We start from the raw sequence: 10,959 nt of genomic DNA on the forward strand, positions 1-10,959 counted from the left end.
GGGGGGGGGGCGGGGGGGGGGGGAGGCCCCCCGGCCCCCGCCCCCCCCCCCCCCCCCCCCCCCCCCCGCGGGGGGGGGCCCCCCCCCCCCCCCCCCCCCCCCCGCTGCTCTGCATCTGCTCCCTGCCCAGGCACAGACCCCAGCTGCCCACTGCCTCCAGCCAGCCGTCTTCTCCTTCCCTCCGGCCCACTCTACTCACACAGATGAGCTGAACAAGGGTAGGTGAGGCTGAGAATTGGTTTATTAAGAATGTCCCTTGCTATCCTTCTACCTTAAAATAGTTCTCAATATCAAAAGAAACATGGGCCACCCAAGTCTGAGGTCGGAGTCCTAGCATAGCACCTCTACACCGCAGAGAGGGACAAGGGGGCAGGGAAAGAATAAGAATCCAGGCTCCCTGCTCCAATCGCAGAGACTGCCTTTGGATGGAAAGTTTCTGGAGCCCCACATTCTATCCTTGTGGAGCAGGAATGTGTTCGGGCTGCTGGCTGCTAGCAGGGGTCACCTTTACCGGGGTGCACCCCGGGGTGCCTCCGGAAAGGCCAGAAACCAGACCCAGCCACAGGCCTTCTTCCCCTACTCCCTCAGATTGCCCCCCCTTCCCAAGGTCCAGGCTGTGACAAAGGGGCTTAGCAAGTAGGGCACTGGGGGAGGGGAAGGCCAACGAAGCCTAGGCAACAGGAAGGCTGGAGAGGCCCCCAAGATCCCTGTGGCCCTTCCTCCCTTTGTCTCCCTAAAGGCTGGTTCTGGAGGGTGATCTGAGTTGTGCATGGGTCCTCTGAGATTTGGAGGTGGACTGTAACGTGGGGGCCACGGACAGGGACACCCACATGCAGCCTGGACACCCGTACCCCGCCGAGCCAGACCTTGAGGACAGCCGGGCCCCCTGCCTGGCCTGGGGCCCTGGAGCTGGTGCTTGATAGATAGTTGTTGGTGGTAACTTGATCCCCCATTTTTCTCCACCCTCCCCACACTGCGTGGTACACTCACGGCACTCACACTCACCTCACACCCAGTCTATGCATACTGCCCTGACCCACGCTCCCCCACTTGTCCTGCAACACACACACTTTCAAACCACTCCCGTCCCACCCCACTCTCCACACAGGCTCATACACTGTCCCACCCAGCATCCCATGCGCTCAGTCCAATGCCCGATGCTCTCAGTCTCGTTCTTGCTCCCTTACACACTCACATGCAGGCTCCTGACCAGAGGACTCCTGTCCTGGGCTCTCTGGGGAGTGAGACAGTGGGGGTCTCCTGGGGGCCGGGCTGAGACAACAGTCCGGGTGAGACCACTGCCCAATCCCAGCAGCTTGGTCCCTCAAGATCCCAAGGGGAGGAGACCTGCCTTGGAACTTGGGCAGCCAAAGAGCAAGAGTCTAGTGCCACCTAGTGGTGCCCTGAAGGAGGGCAGGGGGTAACGGAAGGGGCCCCACTGTGCCCCCAAAGGCCTGTGGAACCTGGTCTCCCAGCTAGACAGACAGCTGTGGGCACCACCCAGGCGGTGAGGGGATGTGGGGAAGAGGCTGATGGAGAGGCAGAGGCAGCTCTCCTCTCGGTGGAGCTAAGAACACAGTTCCACGCCGGTTCTCCAGGAACCATTCTCCAACCCCAGATGCTGACAGGCCAAGCCTGAACAGACTCCGAGACCTGTGAGGGCCGTGTGCGGGCGAGCAAGGGGATGGGCAGTTACATGATTCTGGGCCCATACCCTTCATGTCCAAGTTCAAGATGTTAAAAGGAAAAAATCATCTCAAGGATTATGGGGAGAAGGGGAGCCAGCAGGGAGAGGGCAGGCTCCCCAGTGGGGCAGACCGCTCCCAGGGCCTTCAGTCCAGCTTGAACTTGGCCTCTGATTCCTTCAGCAGATACAGGCTGTCATCTTCCAGAAAGCTGTGGGCAGAGGAGGAGCCCACTGAGTCTGGCTTTGAAAGCACCCCGTGGGGTGAGCACAGGCAAGCCAGCAGGGGGCAAGGCCTCGGTCTCCTCCAAGCAGCAGGTGAGGATGGGCACAAAGAAGGTGCCCACTGGGCGGGGAGAAGCACCCACCTGAAGAAGAGGACATGGACGGGGATGGTGCTGATGTGCCAGATGGCATGGGCATCCAGGACCCAGAAGAGGGGCGGGAAGTCGAGCAGCTCAAGCAGGGACAGGCCCTGTAGCAGCAGGACCACTACCACGCACTTGCGCACGTGCGGCAGCCTCCGCCGGTTCCGCAGGCACCAGGCCAGCCACCACACCACGTTCACCAGGCCTGCGTGCGGGGCGGCCGGGGCGGCGGGGGGGACTCACTCCCTGGACCTCCCTCTGTCCCCCCCCCGCCCCCGCCGCCGCAAAGCCTCCCCTATCCTCCTGCTCTTTGACCCCAGGGCCATCTTTAGACTCTCCTCTCCCACCCCAAATTCTTTCCCCTTCCCCCACCCTAAGGGCCTCTCTAGAACCTTCTCCAGGAACACCACCAAATCCCTACCTCCACCCCAGGCCAGCAGTTCTACACACGGTCCGGGTGCCCCCCTTCCCCGCAACCCCCTGGGGCCTCAGTCCCCTCTCACGCCTCACCAATAGCCACATTGGCCGCCAGGTTGTAGCCATAGTCGAACCGGACGAGGCTCAGGTAGGAGACGTGCGCGGTCAGCATCAGCAGCAGGAGGGCCCGGAAGGCGCTGGCCACAGCCGGGTGCTGCAGCCCCACGGTCCTGCCCCGCCATCCAGAGCCGCTCAGTTGGAGGGTGGCCCGTGCCCAGAGCAGCATTCCTAAGCGTCCCTTCACCCTGACGTCAGTGAGTGGCAGCCGAGGCCCTCCTCCCCCACCCAAACAGGCCAGCACGGCAGGCCTCCAATTCCCCCGGGGGCCTGGGCCCAAGCACTACTGCTCCTCGGAAAGAGCCAGGGGCCCTCGCTCTACCCCGGAGTCCCCATCCAGAACAGCCCGGAGGGGGTGCACGCGCGCTGGGGTGCAAGGCCCCCGGGGGCAACACCCCCAGGGGTGGGCAAGGCGACCCGCTTCTGCCCCCAGTGCCTGATTTTGCCCCTGCAGGGGCCAAGATGGGCTCACCTGACACAGCACAGATAGATGGAGTGCAGGATGACGGTGGAGGCACAGAAGTAATCCATTTTCTGAGGACAGGGAGAGCTGGATGAGGGGCCAGCATGAAGGGAGGGGGAGATGGGCAGGGCCCCGAGAGGACCCACCTGGGACGGGGCAGGGCAGGGCGGCCTGGGAGTCCGAGGCCTCTCGAGGGGGGCGGGGGGGTGGTGTCCATCTTGTGCTCCCTTCTGCCTATCGCTGTTTCACTCCTGAATGGAACGGTCTGACCCTTGTATTCACATTATTCAACTTTCTAAAATGTATTCAGCAGCAAGGCTTTGGGGGCACGGGTGGAGACGCCTGCCAGGACTCCAGAACACCGCAGAATGCGGGGCACAGTCTCGAGTCCCGCGGCTGTGGGCCCAAGTCCAGGTGGCGCTCTTACTGGCTGGGTGACCCTGGGCAAGCAATTCAGCCTTTCCGAGGTTCGGGGGCGTCGTCAGTTAAGGGCCAATCATCACACCTACCTCACAAGGGTCAAGTGAGGCTCAGGTGCACGAACAGGTTAAAAATGCCGAGCACATGGGGTGCCTGGGTGGCTCAGTTGGTTAAGCGACTGCCTTCGGCTCAGGTCATGATCCTCGAGTCCCGGGATCGAGTCCCGCATCCGGCTCCCTGCTCGGCAGGAGTCTGCTTCTCCCTCTGACCCTCCTCCCTCTCATGCTCTCTCTCTATCTCATTGTCTCTCAAATGAATAAATAAAATCTTTAAAAAAAATAAAAAAATAAAAAATAAATAAAAATGCCGAGCACAGAGCAAGGGCTCTGTAAGTGGAGTCCCTCCGAAACTAAGAGCCGGCCCCCACCCCTTCTGGGCTCCTCTGGGACGGTCCCACACAGGAGCGTGAGCCGGAGGGGCGCTCACCTCTGTGAGGTCGGTGTCCTTGGTGTGGAAGACTGTGGACCAGAACCAAGCATTGAGGGAGACCTGCAGGGAGGCGCTAGTCAGCGTGGCGTCCCGAGGTGGGGAGCAGCACTCACAGGGGTGGCACTCTGGGGAAGGGGCTCCGTGGAGCAGAGAAACATGCTCCCCCTTGCCCCCGGCACCAGCCCGTGCCCTCAGCTGGCCGCAACCCTGAGCCCCCTAGGCCACGGGCACTGCGGCCTCCCCAGGTTCCGGCCTGGCCTGGGAACCAGTTCCGGCAGAGCCAAGTTCCCTGCTTTCTCAATCGCTAAGACAACAGCCCCCGGGGGGCCTCGCCTCCTCCCCCAACCAGCAGGTGATGACAGCCCCGCCCGGCCAGGGGAGCTAGTGACCTCAGCCTCTGGGGGCGGGAATGAAGTGGGTGGGGTGGAGGGGCTCGCGCCAGCTTGGGGTGTGTCCTGAGCAAAGCAAGCAAGGGAGGGAGATCAAGCCGATCCCACTGGGGCCAAGTCTCTAAGGAGGAGGCTGGCCCACGGAGCCTCCCCCTGGGTGGGCCGGCCCAACCCGCCAGACCGGCATCTGCTGCTTCCCCAAGCTCTGGGAGGAGCCGAAGGCTGAAGGGGCTGTGGTGGACAACGGCCCAGGAGCACGTTTGGGGCCTTTTCCCTGGAAATGAACTGCAAGGAGACAGTACAAAACATCTTGCAAATGAGTCCTAGATCTTGTGGGAGTTGGTGCTGTATCCATGGCCGAGGCCCAGATCACTGAAAGAAGGGTGGGCTGCGGGGAGAGGTTCCTGCACTGGCCTGGGAAAGCAGAGACAATGAGTCAAAGGGAAAAACAGGCAGCCAGAAGTCTGGCCTGGGATGCACTGGAGATAGGGAGGGATGCCCGGGGAGGGGGGCGGGGGGACAAGCCTGCCTGAGACCGGTAAAGGCCAGGAGCTGCTCATTTGGGTCCAGGACAGCAGGAAAACTGGCCAGGAGCCGGACAGAGGAAGCAGGGAAGAAGCCTCTCTGTCCAGTCCTGCAGCAGGAAGGTCAGACGACAGGATAGGTCCCCTACTGCAGGCCCAAAAGGGCTTATGAGAGCATGGGAAAGCAAAGGGGTAAAGGCAGGCCAGGCTTGGTGCAAAGGCAGTCAGCATTAGAAGTCTCTGGAGGCTCAGGTAGCCCCATGCGAGCCTGTCTGGCCTGGGTCCTAGGCTGAGTCTCTCAGCTTCTGCTCCTCACGCCCCGGACAAAGGCCCTGCCCTCTGGGCCTGAGCTTCCCCCTGTGACTGATCAGGGCCTAGCCTAAGTGATCCTTCCTCCCTCTCTGGCCCTGACATCAGGTGATTATTCTAGGCCAGGCTGCTTCTCTTCTGAAGACGGCCATCCAGTCCCATCCCTGGTGCTGCCCCTTCCCCCGAGATGGTATATGAGGAATGGTCTGGGGGCTGGAGGATGGGACAGAACGGGGCGGCTTCTCAGACACTGCTCCCACAAAGTCTGGGACGCTCAGGGTCAGCGTGGGGAGAGGAGCAGACTTGGGGCTGGGGGCAGGGCCCCCGAGATCACATGGGCCAGGTCTCCGGGGCAGGCCAGGAATAGGGACACCCTCAGGGAGGAGAATGGCCCTGGAGCCAGTAGGAAAGGGAGGTGGAGGGGAAGGCAGCAGGGACTGGCAGCCAACCAGGCCTCCTTGACACCCACAGCAGGAAGGGAGAGGTGACAAGAGGACTGAGCTAGGTGGTGACTCCAGGGGTGGGGGGCAGCATGGGACCGGGGCTTAGCTCTATGGGACAGAGTGGGAGCTGCCTGGTCCCCTATTCAACTGCCTCCCCGGAGGGCCTTCCACTTACAGAGACACACCTTCACCCCTGAAAAGTCCCCTCTCCCCTGGGCAGTGTCCCATTATGAGGGACTCCTCTTCTGACCCTCTCCTCTCCCACAGACTTGGGAGGTAAGTGTCATTAAGAATGAGGCCCCTGGGTCAGACTGCCAGGATTCAAATCCTGGCCCTACACTTCCCGTGTGTCCTTGGGCAAGTTATTTAGCCTTGCTGGGCCTCTGTCTTCTCATCTGTAAAATGGGAATAATCATAGTGTGCACAAGAATTTAATGAGCCTCCATAATAAGATGGACCCTGGGTTCAAGTTCTGCCTCAGCCCCTAAATAGCTGTGTGATCTTGAACCAATAAAATATCTGAGTCTCAGCTGTCTCATCTACCAAAGGGGGTTAATAATGATACCCATTGCATTAGAGGGTCCTGAAGATGATGTCTGCAGAATGCCTGGCAAAAAGAAGCCATTTGGGCGCCTGGGTGGCTCAGCTGGGGGGCTGGGGGTAACTAGCCAATCGGACAGGCCAGGAGGGGCTGAGCAAAGGGGGAGGCCAGGGGCAGGGTGCCAACAAGGGTGGAAATGGAGGGGGACAGGGAAAGCTGGGTAAGGGAGAGCAGTAGGCTGTTTCAGTCTGTTGGAAAATAAGAAAATTGAGACAAAAATATCACAGCCGTGAAACTGGTTGGATGCCAAATGAGCCAGATCTGTCAGGAATTCGACCCCAGTGCTAAGCCCCAGTGCTCGGGGCTGTCATTGACACCCTGGCGGTGGGGACATGTGGGTCTTTAAATAGCTCGGTGTCTCAGAAGTGGGGGAGGCAGAATGTTAAATATGACGCCTGCTGCCATCCTCCCCCCCCTGCTCTGAGAGGCCACAATGTCTCACCCCTGCCTTGGGCAGGGCAATCCTGCCCCACTTCACTCCTGAGAGAGAATAGAGGAAAAGGCGGATGGAGATGGGAAGAAGGTGGCTTTTCCACCATCAAAAAAGGATTCCTTGATTTCCTACCATTGCCTGTTCCACTGGCTCTTGTCTGACCAGTGGGAAGTCCCTCCTGAAGTCTAACCATCATTCTGCTGCAGGCTGAAACTGTCTCTTCTTGTGGTTTCCGCGGCAGAAGCAGAGCACAGTCAGTGCCCACCTCTGGGCTCTCCCGGCACCCTCACTCTCTCACCTCTACTTCTGAGGACCTTTCCTTACTGGACAAAGGGGTGGGGAACTGGTTTGGTTTCCTGGCTTTGCAGAGAGCAGGGGCCCCCAGTTTCCAGAAGTCAAAGATCTGTGGTGTGCAGAGCTTTGGCAGGCTCCCCTAAAGCCTGGCTGACGCCCAGCCCAAGCCAGGTCCAAACGTCAAGGCAGAGATTACTCTCTTGTGCCAAAGCTTCATCAGCCCTGGCTGGGGCAGGGTCTCCTCATTTCCCAGGGGAAAAGACTGAGAAAGACAACTCTCCCAAGACTTAACCTGCAAAAAGCCGTCCTATCCTATCCCAACAGAAATCAGGAGCCCCACTCGCTCCAGAAGACCCAGCCCAAGACAAAGTCCACCGCCACACCCTCCATTCAGCTCAGGATCCCTCCCTGCAAACACAGGCCCACAGGACTAAAAGATCAAGTGTAAAATCCAAACTGGGTCATCAAGGGAGTGTGGGCACAGAGACTCAGTCCCTCGAGGACCTAGTCCCGGCATGTGAGGGTTCCATGTTCCAGAACCCCATATCCCGTAGGATGTCCTCAGGCACAGGCCCCAGGTATCTGCCCTCTCTCAACCTCACATCTCCTGCTCTGTCCCTAAGCGTCCTCAGTAGACTGGACTGCAGGGTATCAGGAGGCCTGACCCTCACCAAGAAGGAAGCTGAGTGGCAGACACCAGCAAGAGAAAAGACCCAGGAATCAGGGAGATCAAGACGAGAGTTGTGACCCCTGGCAAAGGCTGGGACCCTCTGAGGTCCCCCCAGACCCACCGGTCTATCCAACGAGGTGCTAAGCTTTGTTCAGAGAGTTCAGGCAGGGACTGTCCAGTGCTCTCTAGCAGGGGTGGGGGCAGGAGTGCAGCCGTGGGCCCAGATAGCAGTGACCCTGGAAGAATCCCAAGGGAAAGGGGACAGGTGTGCCCTCCTCAATTTCTCTGCCCTTCCTGCTTTCTTGGCCAGGACCAAACTCCCTCCTCTGAGAGAGGCCCAAACAGGAAGTCGTGGTTCTGTGCCACCCATGCCCAGGACAGGGTATGTGGGTGCCAGGCCCCTGCCTACACAAGTGTCCCTGCCCCTCAGCACTCGGGGCCTCTCTATGCCACCTTACCTCCCTCCACTCCCCTTCACCCAGCCATACTGTGGCCAGGCTGACCTTTCCAAGGCTGCCTATTGAGGTCCCACCTCCTCCACCTTCTGCCCCTCGGCTCTGGCTGTGCCTCCAGCCTGAGATGCAGAAATCCAACCTCCTCTCCCCGCATCTGTATGTGTCTAAACCTGATCAGGCCTGTGAGTCCCCGATGGAGCCTCTCCCCCTCTCTGGGCTTCCCCAACAGACTTTTCCACTTAGAGGACGCCGTCTCCCTCCCCACCTTACTGCTCCCAGGGCTCTGCCTGCATTCTGCCTCCCGGGCCAGCTGGACCTGCGCCTCCCCGAGGCTCAGCTTCTTGGGGCAAGGGCCTCAGTTCCCACCAGTGCTAACCCCTGTCTCTACCCACAGCAAATGCTCAGCAGACACTGATCAGTATATGGAGACAGCCCAGAAGAGGAGCTAAGTGCTCTTACAGCCCTGGAGCCAGTCCTGGATGCCAACCTGCCTCCACCAGTCACTAACTTGTGAGCTGCTAGCTTTGGACAAGGTCTTCCCCCTCTGAGCCTTGCTCAGATCTCACAGTGGTATTATGAGGATTGAATGAGAAAATATATGTAAAGTACTTAGGACAATGCCTATTATGTAATTCATAACACTTATTATTCATATTTGTTAAATAGAAAAGATGAGGGAGGATTGACATTTCCCAGAGGTTTAACAGCCTCCCCGCTGCTCTCCTTCCAATCCCTGTCTCCTAAGTCTGAGGCTTGGCGTGGACTTCTCAGCACCCCGTGCTATCAGTTTTCCTAAGGTCCTCAGAGACCTTGGGGTGGCCAGATCCAGGGGTGTCCTTCAGTTCTCTTGACTGTCCAGCAGAATTCCAGAGAACAGCCTACCTGCTCCCCCTGGTTCCTGTCCCGGGGCTTCCCAACCACACTTACCCTTCCAGCCACTCCTGTCTCTGTTGCTGGCTCATTGTCCTCTGTCTGATCTTTATGTTTTGGGGGCCCCTCGGGGCTCCATCCTAGACCCCTTCTCCCTACTGCTGAGGCTCGTCAGCACGGCCAAGATGGCAAGAATGCAGACTCAGGAGCCGGACCGCAGGGTTCAAACCCTGGCTCCTCGGGCAGGTTCCTTTACCTTTTCAGTCCTTGGTTTCCATCTGTAAACTTGGGATAATAGTACCACTTATCTCATAAGCTTGTTAAGGGATTAACAAGGTTAATATTTATAAAATGCTTAGAGTGGTACCTGACATACAGTAAGAGCTACGTATGTGTTTGTTAAAGAAATAAATTTAAAAAAATGTTGGGGCACCTGGGTGGCTCAGTCAGTTAAGCGTCTGCCTTCAGCTCAGGTCACGATCCTGGGGTCCTGGGATTGAGTCCCTCATCGGGAGAGCACAAGCAGGGGGAGAGGCAGAGGGAGAAGAAGAAGCAGGCTCCCCGCTGAGCCAGGAGCCCAGTCACTGCCCACCTGCCCACCTGTTTCGTACCCACTCCCTGGCTTCCTGTATGGCAGGCCTCCCGGCCTTTCAGGTTCTCACTCTCTTCTGCCTGTGTACATTCTGCATCTTCTGTGTAGATGACTCCTCCTACTCTCCCTGAATTCACCTAGCTAATATTCATTCATCATTCCAATCTTACTTCAAAGGCCCCTTCCTCAGGGAAGCCTTCCCTGACTGCCCGGTACAGGTCTGGTCTGGTGCCCCCTCACACACCCCTACAGCACATCTCCTCCACTGCACTCTTCCAGACTTGTACTTTTACATTCGATTGTGTGCTTGTGTGGTTACCACTGGAGGGCAGGAACCTGCTTTTTTTGTTTAGTTTTTTTTTAAGTAAGCTCTACACCCAACGTGGGGCTTGAATTCATGACCCTGAGATCAAGAGTTGCATGCTCTCTGACTGAGCCAGCCAGATACCCGCTGTTTTTACATACTTTTGGATCCCCAGCACTCAGCCAAGTGCCTGGCACATAGGAGGTGCTCAATACATGAATGAATGGCTGTCTTGGTGGCCGGCAGGCGAGGGAACACAGAAGGCTTACAGTGGGGGCTCTGAGGGCAGCCTCTTACTCTCACGCCCTCCCTAAGGTTGTCACAGTTCAGAGCTATACCCTGGTCCATGCTTCTCACACAACTCCGGGCCCTCAACGCCACCTCCTCTGACCAGTCGCACTGTGAAGCTCAGAGCTCTCTGGATACTCACAAGGAACATAGTTCAGTTTCCCAGGGATGGTCTAAGAGTCCTGTGGCTGCCACACCTCCAGGCCTGGGCTGGGACTGAGGGTGCTTTGAGTCGCGCAGAGGGGTCTCTACCACCCACCTCCCTTCTGTGCTTGTAAATTGCCCTCCTGGGTCTCTTAGTGGCTTCCTCCCTCAGGACCAAATGTTTCTCTCCTCCCTCCCTCCTTCCCTTCCTCCCAAACAGCCTGGCCTAGGATTCTGCTAGGAAGATAAGGTCTGATTCAGCACCTTCCCTGTTTTCTCCCTAGGCCTGACCACCCACAGCTGCAGTTTTAGACCTGGAAAACACAGGGGAGGGGCGCCTGGGTGGCTCAGTCGTTAAGCATCTGCCTTCGGCTCAGGTCATGGTCCCAGGGTCCTGGGATCGAGCCCCGCATCGCGCTCCCTGCTCGGCAGGAAGCCTGCTTCTCCCTCTCCTACTCCCCCTGCTTGTGTTCCCTCTCTCGCTGTCTCTCTCTCTCTGTCAAATAAATAAAGAAAATCTTAAAAGAAAGGAAGGAAGAAAGGAAGGAAGAAAGGAAGGAAGGAAGGAAGGAAGGAAGGAAGGAAGGAAGGAAGGAAGAAAGAAAGAAAGAAAGAAAGAAAGAAAGAAAGAAAGAAAGGAAAGAAAGAAAGAAAGAAAGAAAGAAAGAAAGAAAGAAAGAAAGAA

At 58.1% G+C, this 10,959-nt stretch overlaps 1 protein-coding gene across 2 annotated transcripts in view; it reads right to left on the reverse strand.

Moving 5' to 3' along the window:
• Nucleotides 1–223: 223 nt before the first annotated feature.
• The window catches only part of PGAP3 (post-GPI attachment to proteins phospholipase 3), a 13,613-nt gene continuing 2,877 nt past the window's right edge, over nucleotides 224–10,959 (reverse strand). For both annotated transcript variants that reach the window (XM_035027028.1, XM_035027027.1), the window contains 5 exons: nucleotides 3,956–4,018; nucleotides 3,059–3,120; nucleotides 2,563–2,699; nucleotides 2,053–2,257; nucleotides 224–1,896 (listed from right to left, as the gene is read on the reverse strand). In XM_035027028.1, coding sequence (XP_034882919.1) covers nucleotides 1,833–1,896; nucleotides 2,053–2,257; nucleotides 2,563–2,699; nucleotides 3,059–3,120; nucleotides 3,956–4,018 — 531 coding nt within the window. In that variant the 3' untranslated portion in view covers nucleotides 224–1,832. The remainder of the gene's footprint in view (nucleotides 1,897–2,052; nucleotides 2,258–2,562; nucleotides 2,700–3,058; nucleotides 3,121–3,955; nucleotides 4,019–10,959) is intronic.

This window comes from Mirounga leonina, unplaced genomic scaffold, assembly GCF_011800145.1.
Source record: "Mirounga leonina isolate KUSES-001 unplaced genomic scaffold, KU_Mleo_1.0 Mir_200, whole genome shotgun sequence".
In the NCBI taxonomy this organism is placed as follows: Eukaryota; Metazoa; Chordata; class Mammalia; order Carnivora; family Phocidae; genus Mirounga; species Mirounga leonina.